Source organism: Micropterus salmoides, unplaced genomic scaffold, assembly GCF_014851395.1.
Source record: "Micropterus salmoides isolate LMB-PRFRI ecotype aquatic unplaced genomic scaffold, ASM1485139v1 Ms_hic_scaffold_8, whole genome shotgun sequence".
NCBI classification, from domain to species: domain Eukaryota; kingdom Metazoa; phylum Chordata; class Actinopteri; order Centrarchiformes; family Centrarchidae; genus Micropterus; species Micropterus salmoides.
In genome coordinates this window covers 8159827-8179797 of record NW_024044570.1, presented here as the reverse complement: position 1 = coordinate 8179797, position 19971 = coordinate 8159827, and the positions used below count along the sequence as shown (strand labels likewise).

At 40.0% G+C, this 19971-nt stretch overlaps 1 protein-coding gene across 1 annotated transcript in view; it reads left to right on the top strand.

Annotated features, from left to right (window-relative positions):
• Nucleotides 1-18579, top strand: part of ampd3b (adenosine monophosphate deaminase 3b) — a 29720-nt gene extending 11141 nt beyond the window's left edge. Inside the window, exons 2-16 of the mRNA XM_038705389.1 lie at nucleotides 351-414; nucleotides 4587-4809; nucleotides 4944-5121; nucleotides 5870-6035; nucleotides 9222-9441; nucleotides 9643-9780; nucleotides 9950-10142; nucleotides 10545-10676; nucleotides 12046-12209; nucleotides 13007-13133; nucleotides 13346-13509; nucleotides 13643-13763; nucleotides 16069-16242; nucleotides 17065-17175; nucleotides 17657-18579. Of these exons, the coding sequence (XP_038561317.1) occupies nucleotides 357-414; nucleotides 4587-4809; nucleotides 4944-5121; nucleotides 5870-6035; nucleotides 9222-9441; nucleotides 9643-9780; nucleotides 9950-10142; nucleotides 10545-10676; nucleotides 12046-12209; nucleotides 13007-13133; nucleotides 13346-13509; nucleotides 13643-13763; nucleotides 16069-16242; nucleotides 17065-17175; nucleotides 17657-17839 (2352 nt within the window). The 5' untranslated portion in view covers nucleotides 351-356 and the 3' untranslated portion in view covers nucleotides 17840-18579. The remainder of the gene's footprint in view (nucleotides 1-350; nucleotides 415-4586; nucleotides 4810-4943; nucleotides 5122-5869; nucleotides 6036-9221; nucleotides 9442-9642; nucleotides 9781-9949; nucleotides 10143-10544; nucleotides 10677-12045; nucleotides 12210-13006; nucleotides 13134-13345; nucleotides 13510-13642; nucleotides 13764-16068; nucleotides 16243-17064; nucleotides 17176-17656) is intronic.
• Nucleotides 18580-19971: the final 1392 nt, after the last annotated feature.

The following is a 19971-nucleotide window of genomic DNA, read 5'->3' as shown; positions in this document are numbered from 1 at the left end:
ACGCTCCCAAAAAGATGCTTCTGTATAGTCAACTAAATAAAGTATAATGTGAAATGAACTAAGTGTCCTGTAAGTTATTTGTAACAAAATAAATATTTGCAACAAATGTCTAACGTGTATGAAGGTATATAAACTAATCCTAAAGAAAACCGCATAAACTCAGTGAATGAGGTTACCGTTCTTCAACTGGTTGTGAGGCTGTGGCCATCACATGTAGCCAAACAATAAAACAATTTTTATAACACTAGACTTGAAACACTATAGCTCACTCAGAATTTCCTCTGCTTCACCACTGAACTATGGATTAGTCCATTGTTAATTAAAGCTTTGTTTCTCTTGGGTCAATACAGATCAAGATGAAGCGAAGGGACACACCCCTTTCTAAGCAGCAGTCTACACCCTCCTTTGGGAAAGGTGAGTAAATACTTAATGTTTGGTAAAAACATAATATACACAGCCACCTAAACATACATACAGAACAACATAACAACTTAAAATGGTCTCGCTGAAGTAACACAAGCAGAACTCTTACTTCCACTTATTAAAACCACAGTATTGTGCCACAGTTCACCAAGCATCTGTTGACAGTGTTGATAAATCCATGTGACAAACAAATCCAGCTGTGTCATTGGTGCTGGACTAAACTGCACAGTACTTTACATTCTTGCTTCAATGTCCTATTCTCGCAATTACAAAGTAGGAAAATGAGTCATCAGTTGGCAACTTGTTATGAAGAGTTAGTGACTTTTCAACAAAATATTAAAGGCAAAATGCTGTTCCAGTTTTATGTATTGCAGTCTGAAACAAACTGTATTAAAGAGCTATATATTTCAGGCAACATGGAAAATGTCTACACTTACCCAATGCATATTTCAAAGCAGAACTATATCAAAAGCCAGATGGTTTTGCGCCAACCACACAAACCGGTTCCACTAGTTTTCTGTGAGAGAAGTCTGTGAATTCTCCATACAGTTTTCCAAAGTGGGTAATTGGATTTGGTTGAAGATAATCAAACACATTTTGACTCTTATCCAAGAGGCTTTATCAGTAGTGTGTGACAGTACATGAATTTTACCTCTGACTCTTACAAGTTCTCTACTACTTTTCAGTGGAATCAAACATATTTAGACATATTTGGTTTTTAATTTGTCTAACCTAGCTAAGCAAGCTAACTAGCTTCACACAATGCCGTTAGCTCCACCATCTCGTCCAAATATGGTCACGTCTGGAGCGCCCTATCGGACAAACTCAAGCAAGGGCGGGAAGGGGGGTGCGGAGGGTGCTGCAGCACCCCCTAGTGACGGAGAGGAACAGTGTGCAAATTACATGTGCAGACTAATGACCAATGGCCACTATATGACAGCATAAAATACACCAGGTTAGTGCTGAATTTAGAGGATGCTCTTGATAATACAGTGTAGTAATTTGACATCAGCCGCTATTGCACTGTTTTGTCACGACTATAGGAGCTACATTGGTGTGATGCTTGGATCGGCTCTGACAATATCTGAATAATCATGTACGCACAAATCATCCTATGGCCCCCAACACAACTAATTATATTCTCATATTTATCCCACCTTTACCTGTCCTTTTAACTTTCCAGGTGATTTCTTTATTGTGTTGATGTACGAGTGTTTTCATTAAATGTTTCCATTGGTGCAGTAATGTCACAGCAAATAACCTAGGACATTTATGCAGCAAAACTAAAAACTGTAGTTATAAACTTGAAAGGATAGACAGAGGAAACAGAATTCTACTTTAGCTTCTGAAATAATAAAAGATCAGATCTGAGTCACATATGAGCAAAAAATCGGATTTGGGTAACTTTAGCCTGCACGCTGAACATAGCCAAAGAGACAAACATGGGGAAATAAGGTCCAGTTGAAATTACCCTTTAACATTACCTTACAGCCATAATATTTAATTCCCTCCTTATTGGCCCATCTCAGATAGCCGCTCACATGTTTGCAGCCAGTTGTGACATACCAGCTTGGATTAGCAGCCCCTGTTACCATGACACACTCAAAAGCCTAAAATAGAGAAGGAGAGGGTCACTCAAGACAGCAACAACTAGCAGCTGCATTATACATCCAGGCACTGGACCACCTAAACAGCAGAGCAAAGCCTGACACAGTCAGTCTCATTGTAGATACAGACCAGACCTGACGGCAGTCTTGACAGTGTCAAGAGGTTTCAGCAACACTTTATAAAGTTCTCACAGAACCGGCAGGAAGTGGCCCGCAAAACAGTGGAGCCACAAGCTAAGAGCTAGGGAATCCAGAAGAGACAGAAGCAGCAACGAGAAAGCTGAAATACTTGACTCAACAGAGACTGAAAGAGCCAAACATGGCCAAAATCACAGCAGAAGGTAAGAGACAGACAGCGTCCTCTACTGATTACAGAGCTGCGTAGTGACACTGATGCAGCGTGATGACATTTGCCAGTTAAGAGGCTCATTCAATGTCTACGGCCTGAGGTGGTAAGATTTGATGGGTGATTGACTTTCTGATTCTGAAAATTCTGATATAAAACTGACAGCTGAAACAAAGGGGTGTATATACTTTTAAACATTTTAATAGATGTAAGAAACCCTGTGACAGGTTACAACCAATGTCTATTATTCCAAAAAACAAACGGCATCATTAAAATTTATTACATATGTTAAAAGACCCTCCCAACATACCCAGACTGCTTTGTGTAGGTCAGGTTTCTATAATGGGGGATGTAGGTCAAGGTCATCCTAGAGGCTACGCAGCTGTTCCAGTACGGAGAGTGTACACATGCCACAAGGCTGATCAGGAATGATGGCTTCCGAAATGTGCTAGCCAAAGAGCAGGCAGAAAGTTGTCAACGTGAGGGCAAATGTTAATGGGTCATCAGTGTAGGCGCCAAGATAACTCAAAGTTTGGTCAGCTGGATAGAGTAGCATGTAAACCACTTAGGATGGCAAGTCTGCAGCAGAGACTTCTGCATTTTGATACAGTGGTTCTGCACATCCTGTCTTTTGTTTGTTGATTCAAATACCTCCACAGGGACTGTTGCTGGAACTGCTCAAGTGACCTAAACTGGCTGCAACATTAATATTAACAGTGATAAGAATAGCCAAACATCTACTTAATGGTATGTTGGATGGCAACAGTGGTTTTGGGGGATTAAGCAAGCAGGCAAAGCTATTTAAAAACACCTCTGCTGTCCTTCATCTAGTCTAATGAAAATATGAAATCACAGGGTCTCAAGTTTCAAAATAGGACCCTAGTTCATGCCATGGGTATATGAGAACTAGGTCTGTACAAATAAACATTTCAGTTTTCCAACCAAAAGGTCTAGGGAACAAAAATGATGGTATGCTAATAACCACAGTTCTAACAACAATGGGTCCTACATTCCTTTTCCATTTACAGAAATAACTAGGGAAATCTGAATGTGAATTATCAGGATATCTATCTGTTTGTCAGTCTGGGAATGTTTACTTAACTGTTCCAAAGTTGATCTGGTTTAGAGTTTATGCAAAAACACTTACACATAAATTGAGTTGTACAGAAAAATAATTTTGACTGACTTGCAACATGCAGCAACAATGAAAAGCATGACAACACAATCAAACTCAAAAGGCAATCAACTGTCAACTAAAAATCTACAAATCATGCAGTCATCAATACAGATAAATAACGCATACCTTTTATAGCACTAAATGGCATGATAATGTCATGCTATTGGATTCAATGCAACTAGATTGATTTGAAAACCGTTGCACTGTTTCACAAACAAACCGAGTAATCCACCAGCCACCAAATAAACTGTGGAAGCAAGATATATTTAAATGTTTTCTGTGTTGCATACCATTCCCAGTGCTGTGTAATCCCAGAGACTGTGACCGTTGGGATTGAGAGGTGATACTGTCAGTCAAGGACACACTGATTTACTGTGACCTTCCCCACACGTTGGCAAAACACGTTGCCAGCACTGAAACACAAGTCAGCCACTCAAGACATGTTTACTGGTGTGATTTAAGAAAAACATGCCAAGTCCATTCCTTAACCCCCTGCCTCAAATTCCCATTTGCTGGTTTCATGTTTGTTTACAGCCTACAGCTAAGATAATGTTATTTCTCCTCTGCCATATTTCATCACACTTAGAGATGAAATACAACATGCTAGCAAGTTACTCCGATTCTAAAGCCATGTAATTACATTGAAACTGTAATCTCAGTGGTAAGTACACAAACATAACGTAAGACTACTTCAGTAAGTACTGCTAATGAGACAATCTGTCACAATAGAGCATGCATGTAACTTCTGTAAATGAATCTTTGGCCAGCACCAGTGAAAGAAAGTTCTCCTTTCCACTGAATTCACCACCTAACATTAAAACTATTAACTATAAGGAAAAGACTTGATCATAATTGTCATTTGACATAACCCAGCATTCACTGCAGTCCTACATTAAATGAAGCTCTGTACCCAGAACTAGTCATTACCATCATTGCAAATTATAACTTATATTAAACATTTCTAACCCAACCTTTCTTGGCAAACCAAAAAAAACCCATTTCCTTTAACCCAAATCTTTCTCAACTTCCTCAGAAACGCCACGGCTTTTCCCACGATTGTCAATAAATGAGGTGGATGAGAAGGTACGTCAGTTGGCAGAGAAGGTGTACGCCTCTGCCCTGAAAGAGGAAGACAACAAGAATGTTATGGCACTGTTCACCGTGCCCGAGGACTGTCCCATCGGTCTGCATGAGGACAAGCAGCGGGCACTGAGAAAGGAGCTGGCTGAGGAGCATTCTCAGGAGACTGCTAAAAAGTAGGAAATCGATCAAATATGCCTCTATTCAGCATTTTCATCTTAAACCTCCAAGCAACAACAAAGTGGACATTAGGCAGATGTAAGCATTGGTTTGTTATGAGGGTAATACTTGTCCTCTCTTGTGTCACTAGGAAGAAGAGTTTCATGTTGAAGCGTTCACAGTCGTTATCTCTGAACTCACCTGCAAGCTGTGACTGGCCCCTGTCTGTGGTTTCCCCAGTACTCCCCCCAACATCACCTGAGCCCAGTCTCCCAGAGAGCTTTCCAGAATTCCAGAGAGTAACCATCAGTGGCGATTACTGTGCAGGGGTAAACATGATTAAAACACATCAATCATTTAAAAAAAAATGGCTTTACATATAGAAATTCACATGCAACAATTGGACAAAAGAGAACAGCCATTGTAGAGATCCAGTGAGGCTGCAATGGTAATTTCACACCCCAAAAAAAACAAAAGGGGAAGAGATTTTTACATTCTTACAACTTTTAGAGAAACAAAAAGTTTAGTCTAAGGGTATGAGAGGAAAGGCTGTTTTCACCCAATTTTAAAGGTTTTATTCTCTGTACAAATGCAGAACAATACCCAAAAACAGGAATGATAAAACTGTCAATCAAGTTAAATAACAGGTTTGACTCTAGAAAAACACATAAATGAATCGAAACGATTATGAGCAGGCAGCCCAGACTCTCCTTAAGAGAGTGTACACATGCCACAAGGCTGATCAGGAATGATGGCTTCCGAAATGTGCTAGCCAAAGAGCAGGCAGAAAGTTGTCAACGTGAGGGCAAATGTAAATGGGTTCATCAGTGTAGGCGCCAAGATAACTCAAAGTTTGGTCAGCTGGATAGAGTAGCATGTAAACCACTTAGGATGGCAAGTCTGCAGCAGAGACTTCTGCATTTTGATACAGTGGTTCTGCACATCCTGTCTTGTTTGTTGATTCAAATACCTCCACAGGGACTGTTGCTGGAACTGCTCAAGTGACCTAAACTGGCTGATTTCTTGGAGAAGTAAAATGCAAAACTAAAAGCTAAAACTTTTCTATGATCTTTCCAGATCACAGTTGACGATTATGAGCAGGCAGCCCAGACTCTCCTTAAGGCACTATTCATCAGAGAGAAATACTCCAAACTGATATACCATCACTTCCCCAGGACCACTGCCCGCTTTCTTCGCAATGCTGAAAATGAGAAGTGGCGGGAGAAGGATGAGGTCTTGCCAAGTAAGCATTTTGAGAATTTTTCCTCACTGGAAAAACTCTATGGGTTAATACTCGTGCTTTTTTTAATACATAAAGTCTTTACTCTTTACAGGCTTGTAGAGGGTACAAACCTGTGTACATAAAAACCTCAAGGTAGACTTAACAACTCCAAGTTATGTTCCCGCAAGAAACATCCAATCACCAAGCTTGAAATCTTGTTACATGCCGCTAGGGCAGGCGGAAGCTAAGATAATGGTGTTGAGGAAACTGAAAACACTATTCAGTTTAAATTTTTTAAATTTTGGGTTGATTTCAGCAAATGTGTTTTCTTATCAACTGTAACGATGATGCGTTTAGAATTTGCTACCACTCTGATTCGAGCTTCTGATCAGCCTGTTCTCCATGATGGCATACAGAAAATTATTTCTCATAAATAATTCAAACTGTCGGCCATAAAAAACCTATGGGATTGTTACAACATTGGGGAGTGCCGTGTTTCTATGTTGAGAAACATTAAGAATATCAATTTAATGAAAGAACACCCCTCCCACTTCACAACTCTATTAGGGGTTAAGTACTTTCATGCTGTACATGTGAAAACTGTTTGGGTCCCACGTTAAAAAGGATGGAATTTTGGCTCTGCCGGCAGTAAGCCACGATTAGCTGACAAAATGAAGACTACTTTCTGTGTGCCACTCACATCCAAGGTCAGCAAAACAAGACTGAGAGTAGAAACAAGCAGAGCCAATTTAAGTGTGTGAACCAAGGTCAGTTGAACGACTCCTGACTACAGATAGGGATACACGCTTTCAGAAGCTTCTCCTGAGTGCAACCCAGCAAACAAGAGTTAAGAATTAGTAACATTTTCTTTCTTAAGAGTATTAATACATGAATAGAACCAATTTTCACTGGGAATCTGTCCATCAAATGTACTGTAGATTACGTCAGAATTCACCTTCTCAATCTCATCATATTATATTTTTGCGATTATCATCTGCCATATATGTAGGATTAGTGGAAAATTGAACAGACCAGGCAAAGAAATTACATTTTGTTTGGATTAGTGTTGAAAATTGCAAAGTCTAACATAGGAACTAAATATAGTATGTTTATAAGCTCAAAGGGTTAGAAAAAATAGTGTACAAAAGAACATTATTTTAGAGTTGGGATTCATAGACAAAGTGCTATGAAAACACTCCCTTCTGAACGGAGAATAAAGAGGAACTGCTTTATTCCTCGTCTCTAACCACAGCCAGTAAAAAGTGAAGCTACAAGTGTAGTTCGTTTAGAATAAACAGATGTCTGGATAATATGCATAAACAACAAAGTAGCCATTTCAACCACCAAAGCCTACAGGAACACAAATTTCAGCAGAACAGAAATTTCAAGGAGAACACATGGTATTTTACTGACGGGTGATCTCAGAAACATGCGGTCCAACCACTGTAATCTGCTCTCACTCAGAGGCAAAGATGTTGACAAAATTCTAAGAATGTCTCACAGATTAGGGGCCCTATTAAACACATCACTTTTGTTCTTTACATCATAAGACAGACTTAAATGCTACTTACAGTTTAAGGTGGCAAAACGTATCGTAATATCACAAACCTGACAGGGATTTTTACAACTTGGAGAACAGTAACATTCAGAATAAACTTTATTGCAAAGTATTAGTTTTTTTTACAGGAGGACTTTGCTTTGGAGATGAGGTGCTACATGTAAACAAACATACAGTTCACATAACTAAATGTAGAAAAATAGAAATATGGAAATTAGGCAAGTTATAAAAAAATTTTGAAGGAGCACACAGTAGAGAGAAAAAATCAACTCTGGCAGGGCTGCACAATTTAATCGCAATCAAGATGACGTCAAGTGCGATTACATAAACGCAAAAAGTGTGCGATTTAATAAAACAGTAAAAGTGTGTGAGACACTCTTCTGTGTGCACTGCTGTCTGCCCATTATCCCTGCCCGCATCAGGCTCTTGCATGTTCCCCTAAAAACAGAGACCTACGTGCGATGAGAAATGATTTATGAACCGTGTGCAACCTACCGTGACCCCCCCAATTCCCACCCCTCCACTAATCATTCAAAACGTAGTCGCCACCGGAGCAACGAGAGAAATACCGGTACTCCAGTCACTCTGTGACAGACATCGGGCAGCAGCTGAAGCAGTAATACAGAAGAAAACTGGGAGAAGATAAGGTTTGGCGCGCTGGCCATTTAACGTTAGCTGTATCGGCCCCTTTTGTTGTTCAACATTCAAATTTTCTGCTTGTCAGTCACTTTTCGTGACTAATTACAGGCTGGATGAGGCGCGACAAAGATTGAGAGATGAGCCCAATGAGGGTGGTGTCATCCGCAAACTTCAGAAGCTTGGTGGACTGGTGACTGGAGGTGCAGCTGTTAGTATAGAGGGAGAAGATCAGAGGAGAAAGAACGCAGCCTTGAGGTGAACCGGTGCTGATGGCCCTAGAGTCAGACGCATGTCTTCCCATTTTCACGTGCTGCTTCCTGTCCGTCAGGAAGTCTGTGATCCACCTACAGATGGAGTCAGGCACACTCAGCTGAGAGTTTGTCCTGTAGCAGGGTCAGGATGATGGTATTGAAAGCAGACCTTCAATCCACAAACAGGATCCTGGCATAGGTTCCTGGGGAGTCCAGGTGCTGGAGGATGTAGTGAAGGGCCATGTTTACTGCATCGTCTACAGATCAGTTGGCTCTATAGGCGACCTGCAGTGGATCTGTGATGGATTTAAGCTGGGACAACACAAGGCGCACAAGACATCCTCATTCTTCATTGTCCTGGCAGAAACTTATATAGGCTGTCACGGCATCAGTGAACTCATCCAGACTCTTGGTAGCAGTCCTGAAAACATCCCAGTCAGTGTAGTCCAAACAAGCCTGAAGGTCCTCTACAGCTTCACTGCTTTGATGTCCTCATCACAGGCTTACTGAGCTTTAGTTTTTGCCTGTATGCAGGAATCAGGTGGACCATGACGTGGTCAGTGTCCCAGTGCAGCGCGGGGGGGGGGCATGTCCTTTTGGGCTGCGCGCTCTCTCAGATTATTTTCAATGGTCTTTTCAAGCCTTTTATCATGGTAAAATAGCTATATGATGTAAATGTCTTGAATAGTGTCTCCAGATAGTGTGATACTGAGATGATTATTCCTCATTTGCCATTTTATTTAATCCCATCGTCTTTAGACATTTGGCCTTGCCCTCGTGAAGGGGAGGACCCATACTCCATGGAGGGTATTCCTGAGGACCTGAACTATGAGCTGCAGATAAAGGATGGAATAATTCATGTTTACAACAATGCAGAGGCCCTGAAACAACAGCAGCCTCGCAGCCTCCCTTACCCAGACCTTGAGACCTTTGCCATAGACCTGAGCCAGGTCCTCGCAATGATAGCTGACGGCCCAACGTGAGTACCCAAACGTTTTGAATATCCTCAACAGTAGGTCAAATTAACATTTTACACTTTTTTACTTCGTATTTCACAAAATAGTGTGGCTAGTTTTCCCCTTCCTAAACTGTGGGGGACAGTAAAGTTTGTAAAAATGGAAATATCCTACATTTTCCCACGTGAAATGTCTGGCTGATCTTGTTTTGTGTTGCATCAAAGGAAAACCTACTGTCACAGGCGGTTGAACTTCCTGTCCTCTAAGTTCTACCTTCATGAAATGATGAATGAAATGGCTGAGACAAAAGAGCTGAAATCCGTTCCACACAGAGACTTCTACAATGTCAGAAAGGTTGGTTGGTATTTTTCCATCTAGTTCAGTATGCAGTGCTACTTCATCCTGAGCACTTAGGCTGTTTAAATTATTTTTAAACTTTACTGCCTTCAGTCTAAATAAACTTAAGTTAATGGATCTACTGTAACTTGTCCAATAAAGTCATGCACATTGTCACCATTTTTCCAAACACAGGTGGACACATATACACGCTGCTGCTTGCATGAACCAGAAGCATCTGCTGAAATTTATAAAGACCACATACCAGACAGAGGCAGATCGTGTGGTCATGGAGAAGGGCGGTCAGAAGCTCACACTCAAGGAAGTCTTCAAAAACCTAAAGATGGACCCCTACGACCTCACCGTAGACTCTCTGGACGTGCACGCTGTAAGGACAAATTCATAACTGTCAAACGTTTTAAAAAGCACAATTCCAGTAACATTTATTTAGCTAGAGTGTCATGGCCTTCATCAGAATTACCTTGTATAATTGATCTAAAATGACTGTCCTTGAGGTAAATAGATCAGGTAATCACATAACCATGTGACTTCAAGAATTAATTGGTCATTTTCAAAGAGCTGCTGCTCATTTTACTAACCTGTGCTTTTTGACACAAGGATACAATTATGGGTGTTCATGCATTTCTTATGATGTTATGCAATCATTTTCTACATTCCATGCAAGGTCCTCTTAATGTGTAATCTGAAAATCAATATAGTCACTTTGTTGAAATGAGAATGTGCTCATCAGTACATTAGATTCACTCTCTCTCACAATTCACTGTCCTAGGGAAGACAAACATTTCATCGGTTTGACAAGTTCAACTCAAAATACAACCCTGTGGGAGCCAGCGAACTGCGAGAGATTTACTTGAAAACAGACAACTACATCAATGGAGAATACTTTGCCCGTCTCATCAAGGTGTAGTATGAGTTAAAGCGGTGATATCACTTAAAGGCCCTGCACAACAGTGTTTTCATTTATCTGGTCAACTTAGATTTCTGCTTACGAACTGCACAGAGCAATAAGAATGACAATGAGTTATGAAAATATCAGTGAAGCAGTCTTCAAAAAATAAAATAAGACATTTTGAATCATGACATTGCTATAAAAGGACATAATATCGTGTATGTGTTTTCTAGATATGGCCTCCGTGCCAAGCACAGATGCCAGGAGCTTTTTATTCCCATTACCTTTTTTTGTGCGCATAGTGTGTATGTTTGAATATAAAACCGGAACACAACATGTCTCAGCAGAATTGTTCTTGTGTCCATGAGCATACAATGAACATTACAATAGCTAAAATTTCAGTTTTCCTATAGTTTTATGTGAGCGTTTCCAATGAAAAATATGTAATTTCACATCATATTGGGCCATTATTTTCACCACAACTCTGAACAAATAGTTGGGGAAAGCTAGAGCAGATAATAAACAAACACACAAAGATCAGTCTACTGGGGAGGAACTACAACCATTAGATTTGGGGAAAGTACTTTGGTTGGTTATGATGCTCTCCAGTGATTTTACATTTTACAACAAGCACAGCATGTTTTGACCATCAACCCCTAAAACGATTTTAATATGACCTCAGAATTATTACAGATACGATTGTTCATGTTTGACCTTTTGTGTCTTCATTTTACAGCTTGATATTTATCTGTATAAACATTATAATAAAAAATAGGCAACATGAGAAACCACCTCCCTTCTGAGGTGCATTTTATTTGCACATTAAAATCCAAAAGGAAACATCCTCTCTTTAGCTTGAAAGGACTAGTTTGTATCACTAATTTGCTTAACTAACCTAAGGTCCCCCTGTCACCTCCGTCCTTCTTTTACTAACAACCACTTTTTTAGATTCATCTGAAAAATAAATTAGGACGAACCAGTCTGTACCACACCTCAGAGTTACGCTGCCCATATAACAGGATAAGAATGAGAAGCGAGCCAAGCGAAGAGTGTTACCATGCTCGCAGTGTGCAAGTGAAAATTGGTAGCGCACTGATATGATTGTAGCTCCTGAATGCATATAGGGAAAACAATGTATCTGTGGTTGTACTAACTTGAAGCGAAAGTTCAAGTGTCACTTAACTAACACATACCTTGAGATAGTAAAAACAAATCTGTACACAGCAATGATGTGTAGGGCTTTTAACTTTATTTAGCTTTTTGCCTTTTATTTTCTCCTCCAAACATGTATATATTTGTTTATAATATGGTTATCGTAAGTGTATTTTGTAGCAATATACCAAAGACTTGAATCATCTATCATAACTGGTTTATGTTTCAGGAAGTGGCCAAAGATCTGGAGGAGAGTAAGTACCAACACGCTGAGCCACGTTTTTCGATTTACGGCCGCTCTGCCAGCGAGTGGAAGAACCTTGCATCCTGGTTCATCCAACATAAGATGCACTCACCGAACATGAGATGGATGATCCAAATTCCCAGGATCTAGTAAGTGATCAGTAAAAGCAGAGGAAACTGACACAGCAAGCATTTTTTTTATACAATAAGATATAAACACGGTTCTACTAACACAAAAGGTCCATTTAAATGTGCTGGGGCTCTTGTAAAGAAGACATATTTTTAAAAGCCACATAACAAATGTAACAAAATTATTAGCAGCCATGCCAGTAAGACACATACACGGTTAATGATAAACCAATATCTTTTGAATGATTAACAATGAATTAAAACCATCATATCTGTGTTCAGTTCAGAATTTCTTTGAGTTACAGATTATAAATCCTGAGTAGACGAATTCTAAGAAAATACATTTTTATAGACTGTCACAGGGTAACAGATGTTTTTTTGATAAGGTTCAAAAGGTGGTTTGAAAAAAGGTACTTCGCACAGCCGTTTGGTCTTGGTGATGTCGAGCTCAAGGGAGCTTTCCCAAAATTTTCGGACCAGAGTCCGTTTACGTGACGTAAACTGCCAAACATGAGCCTGAGGCACACTACCTGGAATAGTGTTGATATTAACATCTTACATCTAACAAATATAAAAACAAACGATAAAAAGTCAGAAATCTTACACACAAACACACAGCACATGACACTGAGCCACTGAGTTGTTCTGCCATCGTTTTTTGGCAGTGTTACCAAAACATTGCTTCTAAACCAAAGGTTTACAATCAAGTTAGGAATAATTACATTACTTAATATACTGTTATGAATAAGCAAACAATTGCTTAAATGTTTGTGGTGTTTGTCGGAAGATGAGCTGAATTTATTCCTTTTGTCTTGCAGTGATATTTTCAAGTTGAAGAAATTACTTCCACACTATTCCAAGATGCTGGAGAACATTTTCCTCCCCCTCTTTGAGGCTACAGTCAATCCGCAAAAGCACAAAACAATGCATGTATTCTTGAAATATGTAAGTACTTCTATGAAATGTGGAATCTGAGAACTTTAGAAGTGAAGTAGCATCCATTTCTGTTAATTTTGCTCCGTGATTATTCAGTGATATTTGGTGACACTTTTTTGGGGGAACTGACTGAGCAGTATACAGTAAAAGAAGTTGAACTACTTCTTTCTGCACTGATGGAAAAAAACTAATCTGCTGACATTGTCTGTGTTGTCCTGTAGGTCACAGGATTTGACAGCGTGGATGACGAGTCCAAACACAGCGACCACTTGTTCTCTTACAAAAGCCCAAAGCCAGAGGAATGGACAATAGATGAGAACCCTCCCTACACCTACTACCTGTTCTACATGTATGCCAACATCATGGTGCTCAACAACTTGCGCAAGTAAGTCCTGCATGTTGTGATAACTATTATGCAAAGGATTTCAGGTTTTATGACATCGAATGGCAATCCAATTCACACCTCAGTCATATTTTACTACTGGTAGTGCATAGTATCATTATTTGTTCCTCCACAGGGAGAGAGGACTGAACACCTTTCAGTTTCGTCCCCATTGCGGCGAGGCCGGCTCCATCACCCACCTGGTTTCCGCCTTCCTCACTGCTGACAACATCTCCCATGGACTCAACCTCAAGAAGGTGCAGTCCTGAATTCATACTAGAGTTTGACACTTAAAACTTCTTAAATCCTTGCCCTTTCCCCAGGCACAAAAACACCTAAAATAACATACAAATGAATCAGGTATAACTCCACAACCATTACGCCTATATAGATATTTCTGGTCTCATTTGATAGATTAGAAACTAATCCATTGTAAGTAAACTTTCTGTTACCATTTCAGATGCAATGGAGATGCAAAAAAGGAAAATATAATATTTTCAAAATCTATATTTCAAAGTAAGGCTGAAACCATTCGATTAATTCAATTACTAAAAAGCATCGACGCAAATTCCTTGCATCAATGCTTTATTAAAACTATAAAGCGCACTGTTTCGCACAGACATTTATTACTGTCGCACTTCCCACTTACGCTGTTTTCATTTACTAAATCCTTGTGCAAGAAGCATAGTCTATCTTTTACATAGGCCTACTGCCACTGTCTTTAACAGAGGAGAGAGTAGAAAACACTTTAAATATGGCCAGCAGGTTTTTATTTGATTTTATAAAAATACAAGAATTGCAGGGAAAACGGGAGAGTTGACATGAGGAGTAGAGATAGGAGTAGGGTGATGTTACATCTACACTACTACGGTTTTTTAAACAGTTTTATAACGAATACGATCTTCCACAGCAGCGTTTTAGCTGCGTAGCAGAGTTGATCTCAGTCTACATTAAAACGACTTAAAAACGCACATCTGGTGGACATTTACCTACACTGGGCATGCCCTTGTCGGTGTAAACATGAACCAGATGGTGTACGCCGCAGTTGCAGAAGATTTTGCGAAAGATGAAAGTAATACAGACGAATAACCACACCAGGTATTTTTTTGCATTGAGCGACATCGAAGTGGAACTGAAAGTAAATCAGGAGTACAACAAGACTGTGACGGCGGAAAACAGACAGGGAGTCATCGCAAAGTACTGTAAATACAGCAACATGAACAGTACAAGTGTAGGCTATAAATGTTTACACAGTACAAAATATTTTTATAAAAATACTGAAACTAAAATTCTGTCAGTAGCATCGTGTTTTTGCTTTGCATGACTGATAAGACCAAATCAGAGAGGCAGTCAGCTAAGTGTCCAGCAAAGCGTTTTTTCTGACGCCAGCGTCTTTTTTTTTGGGAGCGCTGCGTTTTTACAAGCTGGTAAAAACAGCAGCAGTGTGACAAGGCGCTGAGCTTCTTTTCCGCGTTGAGCATTTTTTTTCGGTCGCTGAGAGTTGAAAAATGTTCAACTTTGGGAAAACCGCTGCGCTGGTCACTGTCACTTTTTGCCCAGCCGTCCAATCACAGTAGAGGAGGGGCGGGACAAATACCACAATGTAGCAACTGTTACCATCCTGGAACTGGGCTTCATCCAACCTCTCTCAGCTCTTGGACTAAACGGTGGTACTCGCCGAACCCACATATGGCAAGTCCGTCCTCTCTTTCTACCTGCTTCAGCCTTCTCTTCATACAGAGCAAGGCCCAGAGCAAGTACTCTGCTCTGTGTTGACATTTTTACATCCAGTAAAGTTAGGTAGAAGTATTTGCAGCATCACTTCCTCGGATTTTATGTATCATAGCAATCAAAGCAGTTGGAAAAAACGCTGCACCTCAAAAACACCCGCTAGCGCTTTATGCTGGGCGTTTTCAGAAGAGCAGCTGGCGTTACATAGCAAATAGTTCTACCTAACTTTACTGGATGTAAAAAAAACACAGAGCAGAGTACTTGCTCTGGCCCTTGCTCTGTATGAAGAGAAGGTTGAAGCAGGTAGAGAAGATGTACTCGTTGTCCCGACACTCTACTCTTCAAGCACAGCGTTTTTCCCCAAAGTTGAACATTTTTCCACTCTTGGCGACCGGAAAAAACGCTCAGCGCCCAGCTCCTCGTCACGCTGCTGGCGTTTTTACCACCTTGTAAAAACGCGGCACTCCCATTGGAATGAATTGGAAAAAAAACGCTTTGGACACGGCCCTAAATTTCATGAAGAGACTAAAATACATTTATGAAAGAGATGCTCAGCGGTCTCCATGATTTGGCCATGTTTACTATTTACATATTGACTGTTTACTGGGAGTAAACACTATTTAGTTCCATGTTACAAATAACAAATCTAAATAAAAATGCAGTGCCCAGCAATTTTGAAAGAATTTATGAAGTGGATCTACTGCAAGTTGAATCATTATGCACTTAATCACTTAGCAGTACCCTGAGAAATGTATATGTATGAAAAAGCCCCTCAAATTAATATATAGCATTACTCACATTACTTTGATATCTACACCTCTTCCTCCTCAGAGTCCAGTGTTGCAGTACCTGTACTACCTGGCCCAGGTCCCGATCGCCATGTCCCCACTGAGCAATAACAGCCTGTTCCTGGAGTACTCCAAGAACCCTCTACGAGAGTTTCTACAGAAGGGCCTGTGTGTGTCACTGTCCACTGATGACCCCATGCAGTTTCACTACACCAAGGTCAGAACCACAGGAACGAGAATGGATCATATAATAATCTCGCCATCAGAATCACATTAACCTCCAACTTATTTTGCTCACCTTGAGTATCACTTTAATCAATAATTACCAACTACAGCAGAATGAGGAATTTGTCTTAAGCTTATCATACACAGAGCAACTTTTAGAGCAAGCGGGCTGGGCAACGTTGCCGTAAATGGTAATTAAATATAAAGATTACTACCGTAATCCCCTTCCACCACCACTCCGCCACCTGCCCTGCACCGCCACTATACGTTCAAAACATAGTTGGACTTGCCACTAGCAAGACTGCCCAGCAAAAAGTTGCCCTGTGTATCATCAGCTGAAGTGACAAGATAAGACACATCTGAGCAACTAATTAAGTAATCAGTGTGAATCTCATGCACAGTATGTGGTACAGGAGTAACAAGACTTCACTTATGGTAGAATGAAACACTAATTAATACATAGTAGGTAGGGCTGCTACTATTAGTGTCCATCAATTAATCTGACAATTTTTGTTTCAATTGGTCTATGAAATAGTGAAAAAATGCCAATCACAATTTCCCTGAGCCAAAGGTGATGTCTTCAAATGTGAGGTTTTGTCCGACCAAAAGATCAAAACCCAAAGATATTCAGTTCACCGTGATACATGACAAAGAGAAGCATAAAATCATATATTTTGAGCAGCTGGAACATGAGAAATTGTAGCATCACTCTCATACAAAGTATCCATCTACATATCCCCTTTAATGGGAAACACATTTTAACCCAGATCCTAAAATCAAAATTTGTCACAAATGTTCCTTTTAACCTTTTCAGGAGCCCTTGATGGAGGAGTACGCCATCGCAGCCCAGCTGTGGAAGTTGAGCACCTGTGATCTGTGTGAGATAGCCAGAAACAGTGTACTGCAGAGCGGACTCTCACATGAGGTAAAGTCCAACTTTTTTGTGGCCCCCAGCCAAAACCTATATTTGAGAACTTAACCTTTTTTTTGCATGAGCATATAACATACACTAATATATCTTAAGAATTTTGACTAATATGTACTGAAAAAGACATTTTACAGTTGAAAAACAAACGTCTTAAGTTCTCTCTGGTAGACGAGCTGTATAAAACCTTTCCCTGAATGAGCTAATTACTGGTCAAACTACACTGTGTGCATTTACAGTATTAGCCCCACCTGCATTATAATGAGAAGCACTTCCTCTTTTGTACAGTCCCAGCCTCAAATATGCAAACGTACATAAATTCTTCTCTATCCCTTGCTATATCATAACGGTTGATGGAACAGTTCAAAATGTTGAGGCCACAGAACCACTACCTGCTTTGGGAAAAAAAGAGCCTGCCACATACTGAAAAGGTTTTCATATCTGTCCAATACATCTTTTCCTTTCACCTTTTCACTCACAGGAGAAGAAACACTTCATTGGTCCCAACTACCTACAGCATGGACCGGAGGGCAACGACATTCGGCGAACAAATGTGGCCCAAATCCGCATGGCCTACCGCCATGAGACACTGTGCAATGAGCTCAGTTTCCTGAGCTCAGTGGATGCAGTGAAGACAGGTGCTGGAGCTAGCTCAAATGAGTAATTGACCATGGCACAAATTGTGCCTGAATATTTCCTCAGGGATGAACAGGCATAGGATAGGCAGCACATGCGTTTTTGAAAAAAAAAAAAACATTCTTACAAAACATCCTGACCAAGATTTGAAAAAAAAGGGGTTCTTACATTGTTGACATTGGTGCAGAAATATGGGGTGGTGTACTTCATATAGCATGATAAAAACTTAATTTTTAGACCATTTTTGATTGTCATGAACTTTGCCAATCACTGTGTGCTTAGTTTTATTGAGATTGAGGTTTATTTTATTTTGAAGGGTGTGACTTGTGCTTGTGTATTTAGATGTATGAAAAGGCGCCACAAAGCCTGACTTACACGTGCAGAAGCAGAATATAAAATGATTTTCTCTGAGTTTTTTTATAATTGCAAGGTTGGAATGTCTGGTGATTTTTTTCCTCCTGTCACTTACATATATGCATGTCACAAAGGCCTTTATCTGGACTATAGATAGGTGAAGAGTAAAATAAATAAATAAAATTACTAAAAGGTTACAGATTTGCCTTTTTGCACTGTACCACTGCACCACTGCAACAGAAGTGAATGAGAGGCCAGGCAAATATTTACGACAGGTGCAAGTGTGAGCAAGCATTAAAACTAGATTTGTGGTGAAATCAGTATCACAATCTGTTACAATCACAACTGTGAAAAGAACTGATTATATTTGTTATTTCTCAGTTTTATGTAAATAAAGGCCATAATGTTGTTGCATCTCTTTTTTTCAACTCAATTTGTGCTGCCTACAGTATGTCCATGACGTTACCCATCATATAAATTTTGTCTGAGTTGAACCAACAGTAACACATCCTTTAACAGTAATCCCTTGTCTGCTAACAACAACCAAGAGGAAAAGTTTCAATTCCATACACAAATTTCATAAAATTTTTATGATCAAACACTGACTTACAAGTGCTTACTTTCAAAGTCCTAAAAAAGCAATGAACGATTACATATTTTTAATATTTAAATGCATCTTAGCTGCTTTTCAATTAAAACAAAAAGCTAACTTGCAATGCTAACTGACATGTTGAGGGAAATTTTCACATTGAGGGGGAGGTTGTTCAACTGTAACTTAACTACAACAAAACATTTCTCCCTAATGTCCATGTAAAGTATTGACACATTTGTTGACTGGAAGTTGGCCAACGTTAGCTAATTTTAGTGTTAAAAGATATTGAATGTATTTTTTTTTTTTTATTTAAGACAGACATTTGGAGGATGGTCTTCTGTCCACCTGCCTCCAGTGTTATCTGGTCTGGTCGGTTTATAGTTTATTTTAATAAACCACGAGCAAAATGAGGAAACTTAACGTTGATAGTCTATCAAACGTCGTCAACCAGTACTTACATTTTTTACACTTCAGCGGGCAAAAATATCAACATTTGCTAACATTAGCTAAATACTAATAAATTAGCTAAGTTAATGAGCGTGGATTTCCCAATCCCGCAAAGATAATGTCAATCCCCCACAGCGGTTTGTTAGTAGCTTAGCCCTGATCCCCGTGATGGCCGTTAGCTTAGCCCTTAACACGGCCACGAACAAATACGAACTTACCGGTGGGAATATGAACTTCTCATTGCCCCATCAAGAGGTACAAACTCGACCATGTTGGGTTGGAGTAATGTAATGAGCCTAGACAGTAAATTACTCTTAGGTTGAGGTTATGTGGATATTCGACAGACATTCACTCCGGATCCGGTGTGACACCAAAATGTGTGACCTATCAAATTCTGTGAACCAAATGGCAAGTTACGCGCCAGAGGCTTTGTTGACGATGTGAAACAGCTGCAGTTTGGTTGGGTTTAGGCACCAAAAGTACTTGGTTATGGTTAGGAAAACATCGTCGTTTGGGTGTAGTCACAGAATCTGATAGGTCACAGATTTTGGTGTTACACCGGCGGCGGCGTCTTATCATCTCTTCCACCTGCGTTGGCAGTTGGAGAACGGTTAGCTCACCTCGTATCCCCAGAGCTTAACCGTTGGGGTTGATTTAGGGACCATCAATAAATTACTCTTTAATTGACACACACACAAAAAAAACACAGATCCCTCCCCCCAAAAAACCCTTCATGCTGACTTGTATTGAATATTTAGTGAAAATTA